The sequence below is a fragment of the Pleurodeles waltl genome, chromosome 4_2, assembly GCF_031143425.1.
Source record: "Pleurodeles waltl isolate 20211129_DDA chromosome 4_2, aPleWal1.hap1.20221129, whole genome shotgun sequence".
Lineage (NCBI taxonomy): Eukaryota > Metazoa > Chordata > Amphibia > Caudata > Salamandridae > Pleurodeles > Pleurodeles waltl.
This window is the reverse complement of record NC_090443.1, coordinates 26,691,382-26,718,436: the sequence shown is the minus strand read 5'-3', so window position 1 is coordinate 26,718,436 and position 27,055 is coordinate 26,691,382. Positions and strand designations below refer to the sequence as shown.

Here is a 27,055-nt window from a genome sequence, read left to right as displayed (position 1 = left end):
CAGAATCCTTAGCAAACGTCAATATTTGGCAAAATAAACACTTTTTCCTCACATTTCAGTGACAGAAAGTTCTGGAATCTGAGAGGAGCCACAAATTTCCTTCCAGCATTCCCCCAAGTCTCCTGATAAAAATGGTACCTCACTTGTGTGGGTAGGCCCGCAACAGCAATAGATCACACAACGGTCAATGTTGGTCCTTTCATGAGGGCAACAGTTGACCCTGGGATGATCCATTCCTGATGCAGGGACTAGGTACAGGCACTGAAGTGGGGTAGCGTTTTTATCAGGACAGGTGGTGAAACACTAGGTGGTAGGAATTTTGTGGATCCCAGCATATTCCTGTAGTTTATGTGACAGAAATGCAAGAAAAAATTGAGTTTTTATTCAACATTTCACTTTTGCAGGGTATTCTGGGTAAGAACACTCCTCTGTGGACTCCCCCGGATGTTTAGTTTCCAGGAATGTCTGGGTTTGGTAGGTTTCCCTATATGGCCGCCAAGGCCAGGACCAAAAACGCAGGTGTCTGCCTTACAAAACCAGGTTGCTTTGCAATAGATAATTTTGATGTCTCCACAATCCGATTTGGGTGGTGGAATTTGGGGCTCAACTAAATTGGGGAGCTCCCAAGAGAGCACTCTCTCTGTGCTTGCCGCCACATGCACCTGCTCTCTGGGTTGGGCTAACCCACTATTGTCCCACTGCACAGACTGTGCTTGCGAGGGGACAGCAGGACTGTCCTCATCACCTCCCTCATAATCAATGGAAGAGGAGTTATTGAATGGGACTCCAACGACTGAAAAATCACTCCCAGAGTCTGCGCCATTGTCCTATCCCTCAGATGCTGTCTCAATATCTGCTGTCTCAGTCTCTAATCCAACATCAGAGCTGTCCTCTATAACCCGAGTGAGGGCTTGAGCAGCTGTCATCCAACGAGATGCCATCTCTGCTACTGGCTAAACTGTCGCTCTAAAACACTAGCCTACGTAGACAGTCACAAAATTGCTGGTGGGTGTGTGATACGTGCAACAGTAGAGCTCACCTTACTTTCGCTTCTTCCCTCAATCAGCACGTTCTTTCAAGACACACCCAAAAAAGACACACCATTATTTCACATACCAAACGTCACAGTCTTTGGCACCTCTAGCGCCCAGTCCACCAATCATTATTGGTGCTCCCACTCCCATGACCTCCTCCTCACATTCCCTGACTACCACCCAGCAAAAGTCCCCTTCATCTCTCCATAGCCCCCCCAGCACATACATTTCATTTGTATTATAGCGCAGGTACTGGCTGACTTTACTAATCTACTCAACTATTTACATAAAATACAGATTTGATCTTTGCTTTAGGCATATAAACCTTTTGCGCTACTTTATGGCATCAAAACTGCCACTAGACAAAAGTCAGATCGTTGTGTAGCAGAAACATAATCACAAGACTTACTTGACTTTTTTATTGCTGCCTAAAATCTACAGTTGAAATGTGTCAGTTGAAGTATGTGAATTGCTTTGAAGACACAAGCTGCAACTGCAAGAGAACTGGTGGCGAAAATATATATATATATATATATATATTGAGAGAGAGATCACTGTGATCGGGCAGCCACGATCACGGCGCATGAAGAAACAACCTGCGACGTGTCGGGGAACCCCGACACGTCAGATCCGCGTTTAGCCGTTCCCAGAGGAACAGCCGCGGCGTCCTGGGGGCGTTTCCCTGTTGCTGGGGAAATGCACAACGCCTTCCAGGCCGTCAAGGGTGAAAAGGAGGACATGACCATTGAGCGAGACGAGCGGGAAGAAAAAAGGACGGAGACGAGTGGAAGCAGAAAGGAGGAGATCGCGACGAGACCAAGGACCGGTTACCCCGACGACGAAGTGGAGAAGGAGAGTATCTCTCACGAGGCACCGGAGACGGGGAGCCCCAGAGCCAGCCACGACCCCGGAGGGTCGTGGCTTACAAAGGTACGATTCCTATTTGGTAGAACCGACGGGAAAAGGGAAACCACACAGGGGAAGGGAGCTGGGAGGAGCGAGAGGGAGGAGGAGGGAGGAGGAAAGAAGGGAAGGCTCCCTACCTAACGAAAGAGCCTGACTATCCCCTCAAGCCTGGGAGCACAGTGTGTTTAAACCCTAGACACATCGCCACAGTTGTTTCCATAGTGCACGGGTGTCTCTGCACTCCTTCTCTATACCCCACTTGCCCTCCCTTCTTCCTACTTGAAAGATAAACCCCAGAAAATAACCAATTACTTACCCTGGGTTTTTCCATGTGTTTTTTTTGCCGGTCTTCTCCCGGGAGCAGCTCGCCTTTCCAGAGGACAGTAACCTGAAGAAAGAAAGGAAGAAAACGACAAGACTAAGGAAGAGAAGCACTAAATAATAGACTATACCAATACTTACCAAGTGGGACTTTAAAAAGAAAGGAAATAAGAGATAAGAAAAGACACTAATACAATAAAATTCTATTTACTCACCTCCTTATGCCGTTTCCAGTCTGGTTTATACCGCATAGCCTGTCACAGTGGTGTCAGAAGTGGGATAATTATTCCCCTAAAAACAGGCTAAGAAACGGTATAGACGATGAGTGAAGCTCCTACTTTAGAGGACATGATCAAACAACTGGCCGAAGGCCAACGCCATTTACAGTTGGTGTGGGAAGCGCACCAACGTGAAGCCAAAGAGGATAGGGAAGCCCTGCAGTCTGCCTTGAAAAGTCAAACCACTATCCTGGCGAACAATCAACTTGTACATGAAACCGCGATGAAAAAGTTAACAGAGACAATAGCCTCTAGTAAAGTACACCCGAATGTCCCCAGTTCGGTCCTACAAAAATATCAGGAGGGGGAAGACCCGGACTCATTCTTCACTAATTTTGAACGGGTAGCATCTTCTGCTCAATGGCCGGAAGAAAGATGGGGACAATATATTGCTCCTCTACTCACGGGATTTATGCAAACAGCTTAACAGGCGGCCAATCCCGGTGGTACCACCTCCTACCAGGACATCAAAAGGAGCATTTTGGAACGGGTGGGCCACGATACAGAGTACTACAGAGTAAAATTCCGGAAAGTAAAATGGGGACACAATGAGGACCCCCGCACCTTCTACTTCAGGGTCCAGGATTTGGCACTGAAGTGGCTGGGGCCGATAGGAACTAGTAGAGAAGATATAATAAAAACGATCATCCTCGAACAATACTTGGAGTCCCTCCCTTCCAGTACTAAAAACTGGATAAGGCAGCATCCTAAGGTAGATACAGACCTAGCCATAGACTTGGCGCATGCCTATCACAGGTCCACCGATGTGAGAACACTACCATCACGACCCAACGTAAAGACACTCCCTACTCCATCAAAACCCATTCCACGATTTCCTTTAGAGGAGTCCTTCCAACGTAGACATGGGGAAGTCCCTCCCATTCAAGGACCTCAATGTTTTAACTGTGGGGAGTGGGGTCATATAGCCCGGGCCTGCCCCAGGAAAACCTAGGGAGTTGAGCCTATGGAGATAGGGGTAACCCGACGCCGAGTCTTGTGTACAGGAGGGGGAGATACCAAATTTAAGCAGATCGTAAAAATCAATGGCCGCCCTCTCTCTGCCCTTATAGATTCAGGCTGTAGTCAATCAGTCATACGACAAGATTTGGTAGAGCCGGTTGACAAGAACGCCAACAGATGGGTAACTATCTTCTGTATACACGGCGACAAGGAACACTACCCTCTTAGCACTGTAGAGATAGAACGGGATAAGCACCGAGACTTGCTTCCCATGGGTATCATGGACCAACTGATCGAAGATTGTATTATAGGTACTGACTACATATATTTTCAACAACTCTTAAATGAGGTCCAGACCCAGAGGGAAAAACATCAGTGGCTGAACGAGACTCCCTTCTGTGATAGTATCACTGAGTGTCCCCCATACCGCAGGAAACTTTCTCGACGAGAAAAAAGAGACGAGAGATTTAAGTTTAGGTCAGGTAAAGACAATAATCTACCCATAAGAGTTATAGCAGAAACTTGTAGCGCTCCTATCAGTTTCCGTCAACATCAGAGAGAAGACCCTTGTAAGGAAATGCCTCCTTGGCATGGTTGCCCCCTGACTTTTTGCCTTTGATGATGCTATGTTTACAATTGAAAGTGTGCTGAGGCCTGCTAACCAGGCCCCAGCACCAGTGTTCTTTCCCTAACCTGTACTTTTGTATCCACAATTGGCAGACCATGGCATCCAGATAAGTCCCTTGTAGCTGGTACTTCTGGTACCAAGGGCCCTGATGCCAAGGAAGGTCTCTAAGGGCTGCAGCATGTCTTATGCCACCCTAGAGACCTCTCACTCAGCACAGACACACTGCTTGCCAGCTTGTGTGTGCTAGTGAGAACAAAACGAGTAAGTCGACATGGCACTCCCCTCAGGGTGCCATGCCAGCCTCTCACTGCCTATGCAGTATAGGTAAGACACCCCTCTAGCAGGCCTTACAGCCCTAAGGCAGGGTGCACTATACCATAGGTGAGGGTACCAGTGCATGAGCATGGTACCCCTACAGTGTCTAAACAAAACCTTAGACATTGTAAGTGCAGGGTAGCCATAAGAGTATATGGTCTGGGAGTCTGTCAAACACGAACTCCACAGCACCATAATGGCTACACTGAAAACTGGGAAGTTTGGTATCAAACTTCTCAGCACAATAAATGCACACTGATGCCACTGTACATTTTATTGCAAAATACACCCCAGAGGGCACCTTAGAGGTGCCCCCTGAAACTTAACCGACTGTCTGTGTAGGCTGACTAGTTCCAGCAGCCTGCCACACCAGAGACATGTTGCTGGCCCCATGGGGAGAGTGCCTTTGTCACTCTGAGGCCAGTAACAAAGCCTGCACTGGGTGGAGATGCTAACACCTCCCCCAGGCAGGAGCTGTGACACCTGGCGGTGAGCCTCAAAGGCTCACCCCTTTGTCACAGCCCAGCAGGGCACTCCAGCTTAGTGGAGTTGCGCGCCCCCTCCGGCCACGGCCCCCACTTTTGGCGGCGAGGCTGGAGGGAACAAAGAAAGCAACAAGGAGGAGTCACTGACCAGTCAGGACAGCCCCTAAGGTGTCCTGAACTGAGGTGACTCTAACTTTTAGAAATCCTCCATCTTGCAGATGGAGGATTCCCCCAATAGGGTTAGGATTGTGACCCCCTCCCCTTGGGAGGAGGCACAAAGAGGGTGTACCCACCCTCAGGGCTAGTAGCCATTGGCTACTAACCCCCCAGACCTAAACACGCCCTTAAATTTAGTATTTAAGGGCTACCCTGAACCCTAGAAAATTAGATTCCTGCAACTACAAGAAGAAGGATTGCCTAGCTGAAAACCCCTGCAGAGGAAGACCAGAAGACGACAACTGCCTTGGCTCCAGAAACTCACCGGCCTGTCTCCTGCCTTCCAAAGATCCTGCTCCAGCGACGCCTTCCAAAGGGACCAGCGACCTCGACATCCTCTGAGGACTGCCCCTGCTTCGAAAAGACAAGAAACTCCCGAGGACAGCGGACCTGCTCCAAGAAAGGTTGCAACTTTGTTTCCAGCAGCCTTGAAAGAACCCTGCAAGCTCCCCGCAAGAAGCGTGAGACTTGCAACACTGCACCCGGCGACCCCGACTCGGCTGGTGGAGATCCAACACCTCAGGAGGGACCCCAGGACTACTCTGATACTGTGAGTACAAAAACCTGTCCCCCCTGAGCACCCACAGCGCCGCCTGCAGAGGGAATCCCGAGGCTTCCCCTGACCGCGACTCCTTGAATCCAAAACCCGACGCCTGGGAGAGACCCTGCACCCGCAGCCCCCAGGACCTGAAGGACCGGACTTTCACTGGAGAAGTGACCCCCAGGAGTCCCTCTCCCTTGCCCAAGTGGAGGTTTCCCCGAGGAACCCCCCCTTGCCTGCCTGCAGCGCTGAAGAGATCCCTAGATCTCCCATAGACTAACACTACAAACCCGACGCTTGTTCTAACACTGCACCCGGCTGCCCCCGCGCCGCTGAGGGTGAAATTCCTGTGTGGGCTTGTGTCCCCCCCGGTGCCCTACAAAACCCCCCTGGTCTGCCCTCCGAAGACGCGGGTACTTACCTGCTGGCAGACTGGAACCGGGGCACCCCCTTCTCCATTGAAGCCTATGTGTTTTGGGCACCACTTTGAACTCTGCACCTGACTGGCCCTGAGCTGCTGGTGTGGTAACTTTGGGGTTGCTCTGAACCCCCAACGGTGGGCTACTTTGGACCAAGAACTAAGCCCTGTAAGTGTCCTACTTACCTGGTTAACCTAACAAATACTTACCTCCCCTAGGAACTGTGAAAATTGCACTAAGTGTCCACTTTTAAAACAGCTATTTGTCAATAACTTGAAAAGTATACATGCAATTTTTATGATTTAAAGTTCCTAAAGTACTTACCTGCAATACCTTTCGAATGAGATATTACATGTAGAATTTGAACCTGTGGTTCTTAAAATAAACTAAGAAAAGATATTTTTCTATACAAAAACCTATTGGCTGGATTTGTCTCTGAGTGTGTGTACCTCATTTATTGTCTATGTGTATGTACAACAAATGCTTAACACTACTCCTTGGATAAGCCTACTGCTCGACCACACTACCACAAAATAGAGCATTAGTATTATCTCTTTTTACCACTATTTTACCTCTAAGGGGAACCCTTGGACTCTGTGCATGCTATTCCTTACTTTGAAATAGCACATACAGAGACAACTTCCTACATTGGTGGATCAGCGGTGGGGTACAAGACTTTGCATTTGCTGGACTACTCAGCCAATACCTGATCACACGACAAATTCCAAAATTGTCATTAGAAATTGATTTTTGCAATTTGAAAAGTTTTCTAAATTCTTAAAAGACCTGCTAGGGCCTTGTGTTAGATCCTGTTTAGCATTTCTTTTAGAGTTTAAAAGTTTGTAAAAGTTTGAATTAGATTCTAGAACCAGTTGTAGATTCTTAAAAAGTATTCCAACTTTTAGAAGCAAAATGTCTAGCACAGATGTGACTGTGGTGGAACTCGACACCACACCTTACCTCCATCTTAAGATGAGGGAGCTAAGGTCACTCTGTAAAATAAAGAAAATAACAATGGGCCCCAAACCTACCAAAATACAGCTCCAGGAGCTTTTGGCAGAGTTTGAAAAGGCCAACCCCTCTGAGGGTGGCAACTCAGAGGAAGAGGATAGTGACTTGGAGGAAAATTCCCCCCTACCAGTCCTATCTAGGGAGAACAGGGTCCCTCAAACCCTGACTCCAAAAATAATAGTCAGAGATGCTGGTTCCCTCACAGGAGAGACCAACACCTCTGAAATCACTGAGGATAACTCCAGTGAAGAGGACATCCAGTTAGCCAGGATGGCCAAAAGATTGGCTTTGGAAAGACAGATCCTAGCCATAGAGAGGGAAAGACAAGAGATGGGCCTAGGACCCATCAATGGTGGCAGCAACATAAATAGGGTCAGAGATTCTCCTGACATGTTGAAAATCCCTAAAGGGATTGTAACTAAATATGAAGATGGTGATGACATCACCAAATGGTTCACAGCTTTTGAGAGGGCTTGTGTAACCAGAAAAGTGAACAGATCTCACTGGGGTGCTCTCCTTTGGGAAATGTTCACAGGAAAGTGTAGGGATAGACTCCTCACACTCTCTGGAAAAGATGCAGAATCTTATGACCTCATGAAGGGTACCCTGATTGAGGGCTTTGGATTCTCCACTGAGGAGTATAGGATTAGATTCAGGGGGGCTCAAAAATCCTCGAGCCAGACCTGGGTTGACTTTGTAGACTACTCAGTAAAAACACTAGATGGTTGGATTCAAGGCAGTGGTGTAAGTGATTATGATGGGCTGTACAATTTATTTGTAAAAGAACACCTGTTAAGTAATTGTTTCAATGATAAACTGCATCAGCATCTGGTAGACCTAGGACCAATTTCTCCCCAAGAATTGGGAAAGAAGGCGGACCATTGGGTCAAGACTAGGGTGTCCAAAACTTCCACAGGGGGTGACCAAAAGAAAGGGGTCACAAAACCTCCCCAGGGGAAAGGTGGTGAGACAGCCAAAAATAAAAATAGTCAAGAGTCTTCTAAAGGCCCCCAAAAACCTGCACAGGAGGGTGGGCCCAGAGCCTCTTCACAAAACAATCCTGGGTACAAGGGTAAAAACTTTGATCCCAAAAAGGCCTGGTGTCGAAACTGTAGTCAGTCTGGACACCAAACTGGAGACAAGGCCTGTCCCAAGAAAAGTTCCACTCCAAACTCCAATCCAGGTAACACTGGAATGGCTAGTCTCCAAGTGGGATCAACAGTGTGCCCAGAGCAAATCAGGGTCCACACTGAAGCTACTCTAGTCTCTGAGGGTGGGGTGGATTTAGCCACACTAGCTGCCTGGCCCCCTAACATGCAAAAATACAGGCAGCAGCTCTTTATTAATGGGACAAGTGTAGAGGGCCTGAGGGATACAGGTGCCAGTGTCACCATGGTGACAGAGAAACTGGTTTCCCCTGGCCAATACCTGACTGGAAAAACTTATACAGTCACCAATGCTGACAATCAAACTAAAGCACATCCCATGGCAATGGTAACTTTAGAATGGGGAGGGGTCAATGGCCTGAAACTGGTGGTGGTCTCCTCAAACATCCCAGTAGACTGTCTGCTTGGAAATGACCTGGAGTCCTCAGCATGGGCTGAGGTAGAGCTAAAAACCCATGCAGCCATGCTGGGTATCCCTGAACTGGTGTGTGTAAAAACAAGAGCACAATGCAAGGCACAGGGTGAAAAAGTAGAGCTGGAGTCTGGAAAAATGGCCCAGCCTACCAAGAGAAAAGGAAAGTCAGTTGGGAAACCAACTGCAACACAGTCAGAAAAAGGGAACCTCTCTTCTCAGGAAGAAGTTCTGCCCTCTGAGGGAACTGAGCCTTTGGAACTTGAACCTTATCAGGTTGAGCTCTTAGGCCCAGGGGGACCCTCAAGGGAGGAGCTGTGTAAGGGACAAGAAACCTGTCCCTCTCTTGAAGGCCTTAGGCAGCAAGCTGCTGAAGAGTCCAAGGGCAAGAAAAATGGAACACATAGGGTCTATTGGGAAGATGGACTCCTGTACACTGAGGCCAGAGACCCCAAACCTGGTGCCACTAGGAGAGTGGTAGTGCCTCAGTCGTTCAGAGAGTTTATTCTGACCTTAGCCCATGATATTCCCCTTGCTGGGCATTTGGGACAAACCAAGACGTGGGAGAGGTTAGTCAACCACTTCTACTGGCCCAATATGTCCCAGAAGGTTAAGGAGTTTTGCCTCTCCTGCCCCACCTGTCAATCCAGTGGTAAGACAGGTGGGCACCCAAAGGCCCCCCTCATTCCACTTCCAGTGGTGGGGGTCCCCTTTGAAAGAGTGGGTGTGGACATAGTTGGTCCACTGGAACCTCCCACAGCCTCAGGAAATATGTATATCCTAGTAGTAGTGGATCATGCTACTAGGTATCCTGAAGCTATTCCCCTTAGGTCGACTACTGCCCCTGCCGTAGCCAAGGCCCTCATTGGTATCTTTACCAGAGTGGGTTTCCCTAAGGAAGTGGTGTCTGACAGAGGTACCAACTTCATGTCAGCATACCTAAAACACATGTGGAATGAGTGTGGAGTGACTTACAAATTCACTACACCATACCATCCACAAACTAATGGCTTAGTTGAGAGATTCAACAAGACATTAAAAGGCATGATCATGGGGCTCCCAGAAAAACTCAAAAGGAGATGGGATGTCCTCTTGCCATGTCTGCTTTTCGCTTACAGAGAGGTGCCACAGAAGGGAGTAGGATTCTCACCCTTTGAACTTCTGTTTGGCCACCCTGTAAGGGGACCACTTGCTCTTGTTAAAGAAGGCTGGGAGAGACCTCTTCATGAGCCTAAACAAGACATAGTGGACTATGTACTTGGCCTTCGCTCTAGAATGGCAGAGTACATGGAAAAGGCAACCAAAAACCTTGAGGCCAGCCAACAGCTCCAGAAGTTTTGGTATGACCAAAAGGCTGCACTGGTTGAGTTCCAACCAGGGCAGAAAGTCTGGGTTCTGGAGCCTGTGGCTCCCAGGGCACTCCAGGACAAATGGAGTGGCCCTTACCCAGTGCTAGAAAGGAAGAGTCAGGTCACCTACCTGGTGGACCTGGGCACAAGCAGGAGCCCCAAGAGGGTGATCCATGTGAACCGCCTTAAGCTCTTCCATGACAGGGCTGATGTGAATCTGTTGATGGTAACAGATGAGGATCAGGAGGCAGAGAGTGAACCTCTCCCTGATCTTCTATCATCAGACCCAAAAGATGGCTCAGTAGATGGAGTGATCTACTCAGACACCCTCTCTGGCCGACAGCAAGCTGATTGTAGGAGAGTCCTACAACAGTTTCCTGAACTCTTCTCCTTAACCCCTGGTCAAACACACCTGTGTACCCATGATGTGGACACAGGAGACACCATGCCTGTCAAAAACAAAATCTTTAGACAGTCTGACCATGTTAAGGAAAGCATCAAGGTGGAAGTCCACAAGATGCTGGAATTGGGAGTAATTGAGCGCTCTGACAGCCCCTGGGCTAGCCCAGTGGTCTTAGTCCCCAAACCTCACACCAAAGATGGAAAGAAAGAGATGAGGTTTTGTGTGGACTACAGAGGGCTCAATTCTGTCACCAAGACAGATGCTCATCCAATTCCTAGAGCTGATGAGCTCATAGATAAATTAGGTGCTGCCAAATTCTTAAGTACCTTTGACTTGACAGCAGGGTACTGGCAAATAAAAATGGCACCTGGAGCAAAAGAGAAAACAGCATTCTCCACACCTGATGGGCATTATCAGTTTACTGTTATGCCCTTTGGTTTAAAGAATGCCCCTGCCACCTTCCAAAGGTTGGTGAATCAAGTCCTTGCTGGCTTGGAGTCCTTTAGCACAGCTTATCTTGATGATATTGCTGTCTTTAGCTCCACCTGGCAGGATCACCTGGTCCACCTGAAGAAGGTTTTGAAGGCTCTGCAATCTGCAGGCCTCTCTATCAAGGCATCCAAATGCCAGATAGGGCAGGGAACTGTGGTTTACTTGGGCCACCTTGTAGGTGGAGGCCAAGTTCAGCCACTCCAACCCAAGATCCAGACTATTCTGGACTGGGTAGCTCCAAAAACCCAGACTCAAGTCAGGGCATTCCTTGGCTTGACTGGGTATTACAGGAGGTTTGTGAAGGGATATGGATCCATTGTGACAGCCCTCACTGAACTCACCTCCAAGAAAATGCCCAAGAAAGTGAACTGGACTGTGGAATGCCAACAGGCCTTTGACACCCTGAAACAGGCAATGTGCTCAGCACCAGTTCTAAAAGCTCCAGATTATTCTAAGCAGTTCATTGTGCAGACAGATGCCTCTGAACATGGGATAGGGGCAGTTTTGTCCCAAACAAATGATGATGGCCTTGACCAGCCTGTTGCTTTCATTAGCAGGAGGTTACTCCCCAGGGAGCAGCGTTGGAGTGCCATTGAGAGGGAGGCCTTTGCTGTGGTTTGGTCCCTGAAGAAGCTGAGACCATACCTCTTTGGGACTCACTTCCTAGTTCAAACTGACCACAGACCTCTCAAATGGCTGATGCAAATGAAAGGTGAAAATCCTAAACTGTTGAGGTGGTCCATCTCCCTACAGGGAATGGACTTTATAGTGGAACACAGACCTGGGACTGCCCATGCCAATGCAGATGGCCTTTCCAGGTTCTTCCACTTAGAAAATGAAGACTCTCTTGGGAAAGGTTAGTCTCATCCTCTTTCGTTTGGGGGGGGGGTGTGTAAGGAAATGCCTCCTTGGCATGGTTGCCCCCTGACTTTTTGCCTTTGCTGATGCTATGTTTACAATTGAAAGTGTGCTGAGGCCTGCTAACCAGGCCCCAGCACCAGTGTTCTTTCCCTAACCTGTACTTTTGTATCCACAATTGGCAGACCCTGGCATCCAGATAAGTCCCTTGTAGCTGGTACTTCTGGTACCAAGGGCCCTGATGCCAAGGAAGGTCTCTAAGGGCTGCAGCATGTCTTATGCCACCCTAGAGACCTCTCACTCAGCACAGACACACTGCTTGCCAGCTTGTGTGTGCTAGTGAGAACAAAACGAGTAAGTCGACATGGCACTCCCCTCAGGGTGCCATGCCAGCCTCTCACTGCCTATGCAGTATAGGTAAGACACCCCTCTAGCAGGCCTTACAGCCCTAAGGCAGGGTGCACTATACCATAGGTGAGGGTACCAGTGCATGAGCATGGTACCCCTACAGTGTCTAAACAAAACCTTAGACATTGTAAGTGCAGGGTAGCCATAAGAGTATATGGTCTGGGAGTCTGTCAAACACGAACTCCACAGCACCATAATGGCTACACTGAAAACTGGGAAGTTTGGTATCAAACTTCTCAGCACAATAAATGCACACTGATGCCAGTGTACATTTTATTGCAAAATACACCACAGAGGGCACCTTAGAGGTGCCCCCTGAAACTTAACCGACTGTCTGTGTAGGCTGACTAGTTCCAGCAGCCTGCCACACCAGAGACATGTTGCTGGCCCCATGGGGAGAGTGCCTTTGTCACTCTGAGGGCAGTAACAAAGCCTGCACTGGGTGGAGATGCTAACACCTCCCCCAGGCAGGAGCTGTGACACCTGGCGGTGAGCCTCAAAGGCTCACCCCTTTGTCACAGCCCAGCAGGGCACTCCAGCTTAGTGGAGTTGCCCGCCCCCTCCGGCCACGGCCCCCACTTTTGGCGGCGAGGCTGGAGGGAACAAAGAAAGCAACAAGGAGGAGTCACTGACCAGTCAGGACAGCCCCTAAGGTGTCCTGAACTGAGGTGACTCTAACTTTTAGAAATCCTCCATCTTGCAGATGGAGGATTCCCCCAATAGGGTTAGGATTGTGACCCCCTCCCCTTGGGAGGAGGCACAAAGAGGGTGTACCCACCCTCAGGGCTAGTAGCCATTGGCTACTAACCCCCCAGACCTAAACACGCCCTTAAATTTAGTATTTAAGGGCTACCCTGAACCCTAGAAAATTAGATTCCTGCAACTACAAGAAGAAGGATTGCCTAGCTGAAAACCCCTGCAGAGGAAGACCAGAAGACGACAACTGCCTTGGCTCCAGAAACTCACCGGCCTGTCTCCTGCCTTCCAAAGATCCTGCTCCAGCGACGCCTTCCAAAGGGACCAGCGACCTCGACATCCTCTGAGGACTGCCCCTGCTTCGAAAAGACAAGAAACTCCCGAGGACAGCGGACCTGCTCCAAGAAAGGCTGCAACTTTGTTTCCAGCAGCCTTGAAAGAACCCTGCAAGCTCCCCGCAAGAAGCGTGAGACTTGCAACACTGCACCCGGCGACCCCGACTCGGCTGGTGGAGATCCAACACCTCAGGAGGGACCCCAGGACTACTCTGATACTGTGAGTACAAAAACCTGTCCCCCCTGAGCACCCACAGCGCCGCCTGCAGAGGGAATCCCGAGGCTTCCCCTGACTGCGACTCCTTGAATCCAAAACCCGACGCCTGGGAGAGACCCTGCACCCGCAGCCCCCAGGACCTGAAGGACCGGACTTTCACTGGAGAAGTGACCCCCAGGAGTCCCTCTCCCTTGCCCAAGTGGAGGTTTCCCCGAGGAACCCCCCCCTTGCCTGCCTGCAGCGCTGAAGAGATCCCTAGATCTCCCATAGACTAACACTACAAACCCGACGCTTGTTCTAACACTGCACCCGGCTGCCCCCGCGCCGCTGAGGGTGAAATTCCTGTGTGGGCTTGTGTCCCCCCCGGTGCCCTACAAAACCCCCCTGGTCTGCCCTCCGAAGACGCGGGTACTTACCTGCTGGCAGACTGGAACCGGGGCACCCCCTTCTCCATTGAAGCCTATGTGTTTTGGGCACCCACTTTGAACTCTGCACCTGACCGGCCCTGAGCTGCTGGTGTGGTAACTTTGGGGTTGCTCTGAACCCCCAACGGTGGGCTACTTTGGACCAAGAACTAAGCCCTGTAAGTGTCCTACTTACCTGGTTAACCTAACAAATACTTACCTCCCCTAGGAACTGTGAAAATTGCACTAAGTGTCCACTTTTAAAACAGCTATTTGTCAATAACTTGAAAAGTATACATGCAATTTTTATGATTTAAAGTTCCTAAAGTACTTACCTGCAATACCTTTCGAATGAGATATTACATGTAGAATTTGAACCTGTGGTTCTTAAAATAAACTAAGAAAAGATATTTTTCTATACAAAAACCTATTGGCTGGATTTGTCTCTGAGTGTGTGTACCTCATTTATTGTCTATGTGTATGTACAACAAATGCTTAACACTACTCCTTGGATAAGCCTACTGCTCGACCACACTACCACAAAATAGAGCATTAGTATTATCTCTTTTTACCACTATTTTACCTCTAAGGGGAACCCTTGGACTCTGTGCATGCTATTCCTTACTTTGAAATAGCACATACAGAGACAACTTCCTACAACCCTACTCTCACTCATGCCTGGAGAGATGCAAAAACTGAGGAAACCAATGAGGTGGGTCCCTATTTTCTGGTACAAAGAAACCTTCTTTATAGAATAAGCACTACACAGGCAGGAGAACGCAAGCGCCAACTAGTAGTCCCAGAATCCTATAGAGACCAAGTACTCTTCCTGGCACATAATCAGCCAGGTGGGGGTCATTTCAGCAGAGAGAAAACAGAGGAATATCTCCTCAGGAAATTCTACTGGCCCGGTGTTTTTGCCCACATTAGAAAATATTGCTTGCAATGTCCCCGATGTCAACTCACCGACCCAAATCGACCCCGGAAAGCACCTCTCCTACCCCTGCCCATCATTGATATTCCGTTTAGCAGGGTGGGGATGGATTTGATCGGGCCCCTACTTCCCTCCTCTAAAGGCCATACCTATATCTTGGTTATCGTAGACTATGCTACCCGTTACCCCGAGGCCCTTCCTCTGTCAAGCATAACCACTAAAACAGTAGCACAGGCCATGATAACGGTATTCACTCGGACCGGGTTTCCCCGTGAGATACTTACTGACCAGGGTACGCCATTCATGTCCAACCTCATGAAACAAATATGTAAGGTATTAGGAATTGTACAAATCAAGACTGCAGTTTATCATCCACAGACAGACGGACTAGTAGAGCGCTATAACAGAACCATTAAATCACTGTTAAAAAAAATTGTAGACGAAACAGGGAGGGACTGGGAACTGAAATTGCCCTTAGCCCTTTATGCCATTAGAACCCACGAACAGGCTTCAACGGGCCACAGTCCATTCGAACTGGTGTTTGGCAGACAACCCCGTTCTCTGTTGGATATGGCCGTTGAGACCTGGGAAGAAGATGAGGAAGAAGAGGGACGACCACTGTTAGAATATGTCCAAAAACTGAAAGCACACTTACAGAATCTGTGGGAAGATGTACGACAACATCTTGAAAAGGCACAAGAGACTCAAAAGCATTATTATGATAAAGGAAGTAAGTTGCGTACATTCCTCCCGAACGATCAAGTTCTGATCATGCGGCCCACGTCTGAACAAAAATTATTGGCTAGATGGCAAGGGCCATATAAAGTGATTAGAGCCGTCTCCCCTGTCACTTATCTCATAGAACTCAGTGTCAACCCGAGGAAGACCCAAATCTATCACGTAAATCTCCTAAAAAAATGGGAACCCGTAGATGAGGGTCCAGACCCCGTTGAGATGGGTCGTTTTGTATCCCCCTACAAAGAATTAGACATCAAATTATTTCCCGTTAAAACACCACAACAAGAGACAAGACCCTGTATCAACGCTTCCCTAACAGCGTCAGAGAAGCAGCAATTGTATGCCCTGTTACGCCAATATCCACAGGTCTTCTCCGACATACCGGGAAGAACATCCTTGATTTATCACCAAATAAGAACGCCTCCAGGACAAACTGTCCGACTACGACCTTATCGTGTCCCTGAGGCACGAAAACACCTCATAGAGGAGGAAATAAGCAAAATGTTAAACTTAGGGGTAATTGAACCCTCCGTTAGTCCCTGGTGTTCTCCCGTGGTCCTGGTTCCAAAACCCGACGGATCAGTCCGGTTTTGTATAGACTTCCGAAAACTCAACTCGATATCCTTGTTTGACACTTACCCTATTCCCCGGGTGGATGATGTCCTGGAGAAGATAGGTAAAGCTAACTATATGTCTACACTGGACCTCACAAAAGGGTATTGGCAGATTCCCCTCCTCCCCGAAGACAAAGAGAAAACAGCCTTTTCTACTCAACCTGGCCTTTATCAATTCACGGTGCTACCCTTTGGGCTCCACAGAGCCCCGGCCACATTTCAGAGATTAATGGATCGACTATTGAAACCCTTCCATACCTTCTCCGCTGCTTATCTAGACGATGTCGTTATTTTTAGCGACACCTGGGTAGAGCATCTAGACCACCTACGTCAAATCTTGGCCACTCTGGCAGAGGCAAGATTGACCGTTAATCCAAAGAAGTGTATATTAGGAAAAACTGACATATCATATTTAGGCTATACAATAGGCAACGGCAGGCTACAACCCCAAATTACAAAGGTCGAAGCCATTAGTAACGCCCCCACCCCAAAAACAAAAAAAGATCTACGTTCCTTCCTGGGTTTAGTGGGCTACTACCGTAGATTCATACCTGCCTACTCCACTACCGCAGCCCCTCTTACAGATCTGTTAGCTAAGCGTCATCCTAACAAGTTGGCACCTTTTACCGGGATTCAGAGGGCTAGTTTTGACCATCTGCGATCCATTCATACAACGGAACCTGTTTTACAATGCCCTGATTTCTCTAAGCCCTTCCATCTGTATACTGATGCTTCCAATGTGGGCCTGGGGGGAGTACTTGCCCAACCTGATTTGGAGGGTAGGGATCACCCGATTGTTTTTATTAGTAGGAAACTGCTTCCCCGGGAGTGTCATTACCCCATCATTGAAAAAGAGTGTTTGGCCATTAAATGGGCGATTGAAAATCTGCAGTATTACCTTTTAGGCAGACCTTTCGTTCTATATACAGATCACGCTCCTCTTACTTGGCTAGCCTCTCACAAGGACTCCAATTCTATGATCTTACGCTGGTTCCTTGAACTACAGCCTTTTTCCTTCCAGGTCTGCCACATTCCAGGGTCTTGCCAAGGCCCTGCGGATTACTTATCGCGCTTTCCCACCTCGTCCTCGATCCTCGAGCAGGATCGCTCTTGGGATGTGGTGTGTGATCGGGCAGCCACGATCACGGCGCATGAAGAAACAACCTACGACGTGTCGGGGAACCCCGACACGTCAGATCCGCGTTTAGCCGTTCCCATAGGAACAGCCGCGGCGTCCTGGGGGCGTTTCCCTGTTGCTGGGGAAACGCACAACGCCTTCCGGGCCGTCGAGGGTGAAAAGGAGGACATGACCATTGAGCGAGACGAGCGGGAAGAAAAAAGGACGGAGACGAGTGGAAGCAGAGAGGAGGAGATCGCGACGAGACCAAGGACCGGTTACCCCGACGACGAAGTGGAGAAGGAGAGTATCTCTCACGCGGCACCGGAGACGGGGAGCCCCAGAGCCAGCCACGACCCCGGAGGGTCGTAGCTTACAAAGGTACGATTCCTATTTGGTAGAACCGACGGGAAAAGGGAAACCACACAGGGGAAGGGAGCTGGGAGGAGCGAGAGGGAGGAGGAGGGAGGAGGAAAGAAGGGAAGGCTCCCTACCTAACGAAAGAGCCTGACTATCCCCTCAAGCCTGGGAGCACAGTGTGTTTAAACCCTAGACACATCGCCACGGTTGTTTCCATAGTGCACGGGTGTCTCTGCACTCCTTCTCTATACCCCACTTGCCCTCCCTTCTTCCTACTTGAAAGATAAACCCCAGGAAATAACCAATTACTTACCCTGGGTTTTTCCATGTGTTTTTTTTGCCGGTCTTCTCCTGGGAGCCGCTCGCCTTTCCAGAGGACAGTAACCTGAAGAAAGAAAGGAAGAAAACGACAAGACTAAGGAAGAGAAGCACTAAATAATAGACTATACCAATACTTCCCAAGTGGGACTTTAAATAGAAAGGAAATAAGAGATAAGAAAATACACTAATACAATAAAATTCTATTTACTCACCTCCTTACGCCGTTTCCAGTCTGGTTTATACCGCATAGCCTGTCACAATCACTTTTATATGTGGGTGTGATTTTCCAGGGGGCCGATCGCAGCCTCTAGAGAAACCACACATACATTGACAAAAGTGATCGCAATGTGTATATATAAATATATAGATCTATATATAGACATCTCTCTCTCTCTCTCTATGTATATATATATCTATATATATACACATATCTATATATAGATATATATTTACATAGATATGTCTATATATAGCTCTATTTATATGTATAGATCTATATTTTTTTAATAGCTGTATGGTTTCCTTGGGGGCCATAGTGGCCTCCAGGGAAACCATACCAGTATTAAAAAAAAAAAATTGCCCCCACAAGGGGTCACCCTGCTCATGGACGACCCCCTGTCGATGTCATTTAAAAAAAAATGTATTTATTTATTTTTTAATTTTTAAATTGCATTCCCCCTCCCCGGGTAAAGCTAACTTAAAAAAAAAATATATATATGACGAGGGTGTAGCCCGTTTTCAGAGGGGGCCTATCTCCCCCAAGGGAAATCCCTGGTGTCTAGCGGGGTTTTCTGGCCCTTGATCGCACCTTTCAAACGAGGCCTTCCCGAATGTCAGGGAAGCCCGTTTGGGGCTGTTTTCCCCAGTGGAGCAGGAAGTGGCCACAAGGCCGCTTCCTGCTCTGGTGGAGAAAACAAACAGTAACGTCTGCGCGCCACGCGGTGCGTTGACGTCACAAAGGGGTGGGTGGGGGGCAGCTGAAGACACAGAAGATCTTCCGTGTTTCCCGGGGTTTTGTAACCCCTTCCCTGGTGTCGGCCACTGGTTGTGACCCGCACCACCTGGCCAGTGGCCGATGTCCGCACTGAAGCAGTTGAACCACAATTACAGGGTGGATCCAATAAAGACTCTGCCAAGCAAGCGCCTGGGGGTTCTAAAAAGCGCTGGGATAAAAAACAACAAATACCTAAAAAAGAAAGGGGAGAATCTCCGTATTCGAAGATCCCTCGAAACAGCTATAATCTTAGAAATAGAGATAACATAAAACGCCTGACAGATATCAATATACTGATACACGCCAATCTCGTTCCTTTCAGGACTCACAGTAAGAATGCAGTGAGAGAGGTGGGTGGTCAGAGCAGTGAACAAAATATGTGGAAATGAGAAAGGACTTATAGCGCTCGTCTGAAGTTTCTGTTAAGAAAGAAGAGAAACTTCACCAACAAAAACCCCAGTTTAAAAAGAAATAAGTGGCAGCAGTTGCAATACGACATGCCACTCAGGAAGAGGGCTTTACCGAAGAACAGGAAGTGGGCACTAGCACTGCTAGACAGTGCAGCAGGGGTCACAATAGTTCACCGGGATCTTCAAGAGCATCTGGAGGTGAAAGCAACTGATGACTTCTTACAAGTTGAGACTGCGGACATGTGTGTCTCCACGCCCGACACGGTGTATAAAGGAACTATACAGTTAGAGGGAGACATTGAACGCACAATCAACGCTATCTTCTGGGACCGCGTCGTCACAATTTATGATATGTTACCATCACCATTTATGATATTTTACTGTCCGAAAAGTATTGGCCACCAGAATTCATCCGTGATCTCCCCTACGGAGAAGAGATTATTGAAAAATCTTTCTTGCCCCTTGTCCCCAGAAAGCTCGTAGAAATTCATTCCATTGATTGGGCAGTGGTGCAGGCACCTGCATTATATCGCATCCACAGAGGGTGGGATATAGGTTCCCCCTATCATGTAATACCAATTAAATCCCAACCTCAACCACAATATCCAACAAAGCATGAATCTAAAGCACCTGTGAGGGAAATCCTCACACAGTTAGAATGCCAGGGGCGTAATTGAACCCTGTGCCTCACCAATGAACAATCCATTGTTCCCCGTAGCTAAACCCGACCATTCCTACAGAATAGTGGTAGACTACAGACATTTGAACAGTCACACGCACATTTGCTATACAAAATGCACCCATCACAGCACTAGAGCGTAAAAAAAACAAGACGACCTTGGATATATCCAACTGGGTTTTCTGCCAAAATATAGCGCCTGAAAGTAGAGACTTATCAAGTTTCAGCACTTTAGGCTTTCATGAAAAATTCTGCAGACTTCCACAAGGGTACAAGAACAGTCCAGGACGTATCACATCTATTTTACACGACATTGACCCTGAGGCTTTGTCCTATGTGGATGATATCTACCTTAAGGATGACGACCTCATGCAACATATGACTGGTAGCCCGCATTGTTGTGGGATTTGCCGTATTCGGCTACAAATTCAATTAAAAAAAAAAAGAAAATAGCTTCCCTTAGTGTCATGTTCTTGGGATACGAATTATCAGATGAAGGCAAGAGCCTTGGGGCCCAATTTGTAGAAAAATATGCACCATTACAACCTCCAAACACCATAAAAAATCACCAGTCTTTGTTGGGCTCTTTAAACTTTTAAACTGGCAGAACATACATTCCAGATTCTGCTCAACGCATTCAACCTTTATATGACTTGATTCGTCCTGGCATTTTCCAGTAAATACTGGACAATCAAACACACACGCATTATCAGAGCATTATTAGAGTAATTTCCGGTGCACTTGGTGTCACCTACATAATGTTTAATGAGGGTGAGACCATCTTGATAGCATACAAAACACATTTTGTACTCTACAGCATAACAAAGCTTTGCTCCCACTGAAAAAATTCTCACTGCTGTTCAGATGGCCATCATCAAAGAGAGACCTCTGGCCCAGGGGAAACGTACCAATGTCGTATCACACATCCCGGCCCTTGAGGCTGTTACCAAAGCTAGCGTTCCTAACGCTAAAGCATTACATCCACGTTGGATCTGAGGGGCAACGTCTCTGACGGCCACTGATGTTGACTATATTTTTTACTCAAAATTACAAACTCAAGAATTTTTGCAATACGAACTTGAATACCCAGTTCCAGCAAACACTTTGCCTATTGAAAAATATGAAACAATTATGTACTCTGATGGTCCAGCCCAAACCAGCAATAGGCACAAAACATCAAAAATCTGGCGCTTGCGCAGTCGTGAGTGGCCACATGAAGGATGGTGAGTTTCATCCACACCATACTTACACGCAGACCTAAGGGGACTGCACTGCACAATTAGCAGAGCTCAAGGCTCTGGTGATGGCACTGGAACACGTGGATCCTGAACAGCTGATGCTGATTGTCTGTGATTCATATGATTGTGTCCAGTCCTTCAATGAATATCTGCATTGCTGGCACCAGAATGGGTTTAGAGATTTAAAAGGAAACACCATTAAACACAGACTTTTGTGGGGGAAAGTATCGGATCTGAAGGAAATGCTACCTAATGTCCATGTTGTACATACTCTGGGACACCATTGTGTTGGAATACACATTGCTGGCAATACCTTGGCTGATGAAGCAGCCAAATCAGCAGTGGCTACGGCTTCTGTTGCTGCAGTAACTCATTCTAGAACTAAATTGGATGAGGAAACACTGGCAGCTGTGAAAGTCTCGGCTGACAGCAAGCCATTACCAAAAGCATATCCTGCTAAATATTCCTACCGCATATCATGCCTCAATACAGCCCTAGCAGTTAAACCAGGGGTAAGTAATCATGTGATTCCCAACAAAGATCAAAGACCAGAATTGATCAAAGCAGCGCATGAGGGAGTTGCTTCTGCCCATGCTGGTGTGGCGGCTACAATATCACTGCTACAAGCATGTTGCTGGTGGTCAAGTCTCTATAAACAGACCAAGCAGTATGTCCTTTGTTGTGACAACTGCCAGCAACCAAAAGGATCCACCGTCAAACGCCCACCGCAGACACTCCTCCTAATTTCCCACAAAACATTACAATGTGTGTTCTTAGACCATTGGGGTCCCCGGAAACATTATAGTGCATACAAATACATTTTAGTCGCTGTTGACTCATGCTCCAGATTTCCATGGGTTTGGCCACAATGCTCGGCTGACGCTCAGACTGTTACTAAAGATTTGCAAGTCTTTATCGGCACATATGCTGTTGCGGCTTTCCACTCGGACTAGGGCCCTGCTTTTACCTCAAGGGCTTTCAGTGATGCCATGGCTTCGTTAGGGGACCAACTGCATTATTTGTCTCCATTTCATCCCAAGGAAAATAGTGTTGTGGAGTGAATAAACCGGGATTTAAAGCAATCCTTAAAAGCCAGAGTATTAGGCATGGATCATAGTTGGTTACATACCTGTATGGAGCCCAGAGAACACTTAATAATGTGCCCAGAGGTCCCTGGGGGGGGTATACCTCATACAAATGCCTGTTCAGAACACAGATGTAAGTTCCAGATCTTGATGGCTCTGGCACGGAGGCGGCAGACACACCTTTTGACATAAACAAACGTCACTGTCTTGCAGGACTTACAACAGTTCCGTGATGACAACACATCTGCGAGTGCTGCCTCCTTGGGAATAAGGGATGTACCAATGACATCCACTGGCTGGATTTCTAAAGTTGGAGATCTAGTGCATGAAAAGTTTGTTGTGATTAAGGAGGTTGGTCCTTCTTATCGTGCACCGGTTCCAGTCCTGGGAATATACTGTAGCAGAACTGTCATTCTACCACCGCTGCCTGGTTCTAAAGAAAATATATTTGTCAATTGAGACAATGTCAAGCTACACCATATGGCCAATACTGCACAGCAGACCTAGGGGATTGCTGGGTAGTACCCGAATCCCTCTCACTACAGACCAGGATATTCTTCTACAGGGTTTAAGCAGCAATGCTGACACCTCTACGAGTTTGGGAAGGGTGGTAAGTGATCTTTCATTGGTTCCACTAACTTCTACTGCTACAAGTAACACCAACAATATTGAGTGATTCTATTCAAACTCTACGCAAATGGATGGCATAATCTAATATGAACCACTGAGGGAGACTTCTGCTGATTCTCCTCTTCCAAACATAGCTCCAGTTTTTGCACAAACTGCTTCTGGATATTTTGCCGACATCAAAGACACCTTCACCGATTCATCTGCCTCTCCTGTAACAGAACTGTCAAGAGCACGTAAGCTGATAACTTTGCTTAAAATTAACTATTTCATTCTTCCATAGAACTATCTATGGCTTTTATTAACTGTACTTGCCTTTCTCCTTTGGCTTGGGTTTGTCATCGTTTTCTTCATACTGATACATGGTTATTACCTTCCTGAACACCCTACAGTTGAAGTCGGCAGGGACTTGTCCCTAGTGAACCTTTTCGCTATACCAATTCCTGATGGGACAGTTTCGGATAAAGTATTATTTGATATATACGGCCCGACAGAAGTCATTCAAATTTCGTATGTATTCAAACTTTCCATGAAAAATGTAATTACACCCGGAGTAGTTTCTGATGATTGGGATGTGAAATCAGTTGATTCTATGATATCTGAGCTGCAGTATTTCACTGTGTTTGAATGTGAGGATGTTTATCAATCCAAAGAAAATTATGGAGATATGTTCTGTTATAGTTATTGCATACATCAATTCATTCACAGAGCAAATACCCCAAAGACTACTTTAAATTTTACCCAGTGGGAACACTGTCCAACTCCACCAGTAGGGAGTTCCAAAACATACACTCAAACGTTTGCATGTTTCACTGGCCACAATGTTAAAAATGCTAAGTCGTATTATTTTAGGTTGCCAGTAATGGAAAGTCAACACATTTTATTAACTGGTACAAAATTAATTTATTTTGATTCCTTTGTTCCTCGATGAGCTATAGAAGGCTATGAATATTGGTTGAAGTTGAAGTTGACAGACTTGAAAAGTGTGTGGGGAACTAAAAATTGTCAAATAAGGGAAAAGGAAGCCTCATTTAGAGCATGCCTGAAACCTGTTCAAATGATATTCTTAAACAAAACTGTACAACAAACCAGTTGTTTAGGCTTGGCTAAAATCAAGGAATTTAATGCGCCCAGTATTTCTGCCCCTGCAAACTTTTATAAATGACAAAAGTATATAAGTGCATCTGAAAATCAGATCGATGAATGGGTCCAGAATGGAACATTACACATCACTTTCACACTCTGGTAGGTGGTTATTGTGGTTAGCGGACACCACTGGGTGCCACACACGTTTTGTAAACTCCACAGGGGTTTTAGAACAAGTAGGCCATACCCTCGCTATGTATCATCGGAACACTCGGGTATAGTGACAACATATAGTGTAGGGAGATTATGCCAGTAAATGTTGCAACGTTCCTCACTATGGTGCCAGATGTAGCAAAGGTTTGCGAGTCGCAAATGGGCCGATTCGCTATTTGCGACAGTGCAAAATCGGAAATGGGATGCAAAAAGCCCATTTCCGACTTGCAAAAAGCGATGGGACCCGTTTGCGAGTCGCATCAGTTGCGACCCCATTTTGCGACCCGCAAATAGCAAGTCGCAATTTGCGAGTCGCAAACCTTATGCAATTGCAACTCGCAAATTGCGACTAGTCGCAAAAAGCCCAGTTTGCATGTCCCATTTACCACTAACTCAGAGCAGGTGGTAACCATTACCAAAGTATAAAAGGAGCCCCAGAAGGCATCTGGGTTCACCAAGATGGCGGAGATATACCTGATAGCAGTGAGAAGGAGAGTCCACGCAGCCCAGCAGAGGAGGAGGAGGGGCCACAGACAGAAGATATATAGAACAAGGCAGACTCTTTTTCAGCAAACTGAGGATGAGATATACGATAAATACCGCCTTAGCAGCGCAGCCATCCTAGAATTAATTGATTTACTCAAACCACAGCTAGAACACCAGACCCTGCGTGGCTGCGCCATCCCTACGCATGTGCAAGTGCTATGCTCACTGCACCTCTTGGCCTCAGGGAGCTATCAGGGGGTCATTGCTGTGGCAGGTGGGGTATCCCAAAGTGCAGTGTCAAGGTTCCTCAGGGCCTTCCTAGATGCCTTGCTCACACACGTCTCACTTCATATACCTACCAAGGAATGAGGCAGAAATGAACAGCACCAAGCTGGACTTTTACCGCATTGCCCACTTTCCCCATGTCCTAGGGTGTGTAGATGGGGGACACATTCAAATATGCCCCCCTGCAAATCTGGAACACCTTTTCCGCAACAGAAAGTGTACCCACTCACTCAATATTCAGGTTGTTTGTGACGCCCATTATGTCATCACGGACATTGTAGCTAAGTTTCCAGGCAGTACCCATGACTCATATATGTTTAGGCATAGTGGGATACATCAACGCCTGGAACGTGGGGAATTCGGAGACGGTTACCTCCTAGGTAGAGCTACAGACACTTGCAGACATACACACAGGTCACTGTGCACGACAATCAGGACTTCCTAACAGTGTTCTTTTTGTGCCCAACAGGTGACAGTGCATATGCTCTTAGGCCTTGGATCATGACTCAGTTTTTATCACCCAGCAATGATTCAGAGAGGCAATACAACAATGCACATAAGAGGACCAGGAACCTCATAGAGCGCACCTTCGGACTCCTGAAAGCAAGATTCAGGTGCCTCCACCGCAGTGGAGGTGCCCTCCAATATACCCCCATTACCGCATTCAAAATTGTGGTCGCAAGCGCCATCCTCCACAACATAGCCACCCGACGTGGGCTACCTCTCACCCCCGCAGACCCAGATCCTGATGATGAAGAGCAAGAACAACCACATCGCCATCATGGGGATAGGAGTATAGCTAATCAAGGCAGACTGAGACGGGAACACATCGCAACACAATATTTTGGAAGGTACGTGCCAACTCCAACCATACTCACCTATTGACCAAAAACTCCATTTGTTAAGTGGAACAAAAATAACTGTTTTATTAGTGCATTAATGAAACTATTTACAAGTACTGAATGTCCATGGGCATGAAAATGCAAACCAGGCATGTGGCACATTGACGTCATGTGCCACTTCTTATGGTCCAGGGTGATCTCTAAGACCTTCTGCCCCTCCTGCCAGCCTGGCTGCTCCCTGGTGCTTCCGTGGTGCTCTGCCTGCTACTCCTGAGCACCCTGCTGTCAGTGACAGAGACACTGCTCACTGTCGAGCCCTCCTCACTGTCCTGGGGTGTTTCCCCTGTGCCCCTCGACATATTCCGTGTCTCCATCATGTCTATGATGTGGGTCAGACGTCCCAGGCCCCTTGCCACATCCCCAGCAAAATGGCCCATTTCCACCTGCAGCCCAACTGTCCTCCTCGACAGGCCTGTGGTGTTCATGGCGAGCCTGCCGATGGATGTGGCCATCCTGTCCAGTCTGTGCAGGAGCTGACGGTCCCTGCGCCGCCCACCCTCGGCCTGGGCCAGTAGTCCTCCCGCCAGTTCCCTCATGGCAAGGGCAAGGTCCCCAGTGTTATTGCAGATCATGTCCATCCTTGAGTTCAGGTGCTGCATGCTGGCATGGTTATTGCGCACGAAGCGGTGCAGCACACCACTAATCCTCCCTAAAATTCGATTTTGTAGGCGCTGACCATGCAGCAGATGTGCCTCACTGGTGCTGGGAGGAAGTAGCCCGGATACAGACTGCAGCCCTGATGTAATGGACCTGCGAAGCCTGCGCAGCGGTGGCTGCCCTGTGCTTTCACCTGTCTCATCCCTGCCTGTTGCTGGGGCAGCCTCTTGTGATATTGTTGCAGCAGGTGTGGCTACTGCAGGGATGCTGTTGACCGTGCAGGCGGGGGTGCTGGCGGGTCCTGAGGTGTCCTCATGGGGCTGGCTGCTTGGAGTAGTGGTGGTGTCTTTTTGGAGACCTGTGGGACATGGGGAACAGACTGTCAGTGTCTACTATCTATTGCACACTTCATAATAAACATTTGCCTATGAACTGCCTACTTGACTACATTTCCCATAATGCATCATTCTGGCATTTGCTACCCTGAAATGGAGCTATCTTGGTTGTGCATGCCC

The 27,055-nt window shown here is 47.7% G+C and overlaps 1 protein-coding gene across 2 annotated transcripts in view; it reads right to left on the bottom strand.

Annotated features, from left to right (window-relative positions):
* Positions 1–27,055, bottom strand: part of RLN3 (relaxin 3) — a 91,426-nt gene that overhangs the window by 31,955 nt on the left and 32,416 nt on the right. For both annotated transcript variants that reach the window (XM_069233310.1, XM_069233311.1), the window contains exons 2-3: positions 17,931–18,002; positions 2,257–2,328 (exon numbers count right to left, since the gene is read on the bottom strand). In XM_069233310.1, the coding sequence (XP_069089411.1) occupies positions 2,257–2,328; positions 17,931–18,002 (144 nt within the window). The remainder of the gene's footprint in view (positions 1–2,256; positions 2,329–17,930; positions 18,003–27,055) is intronic.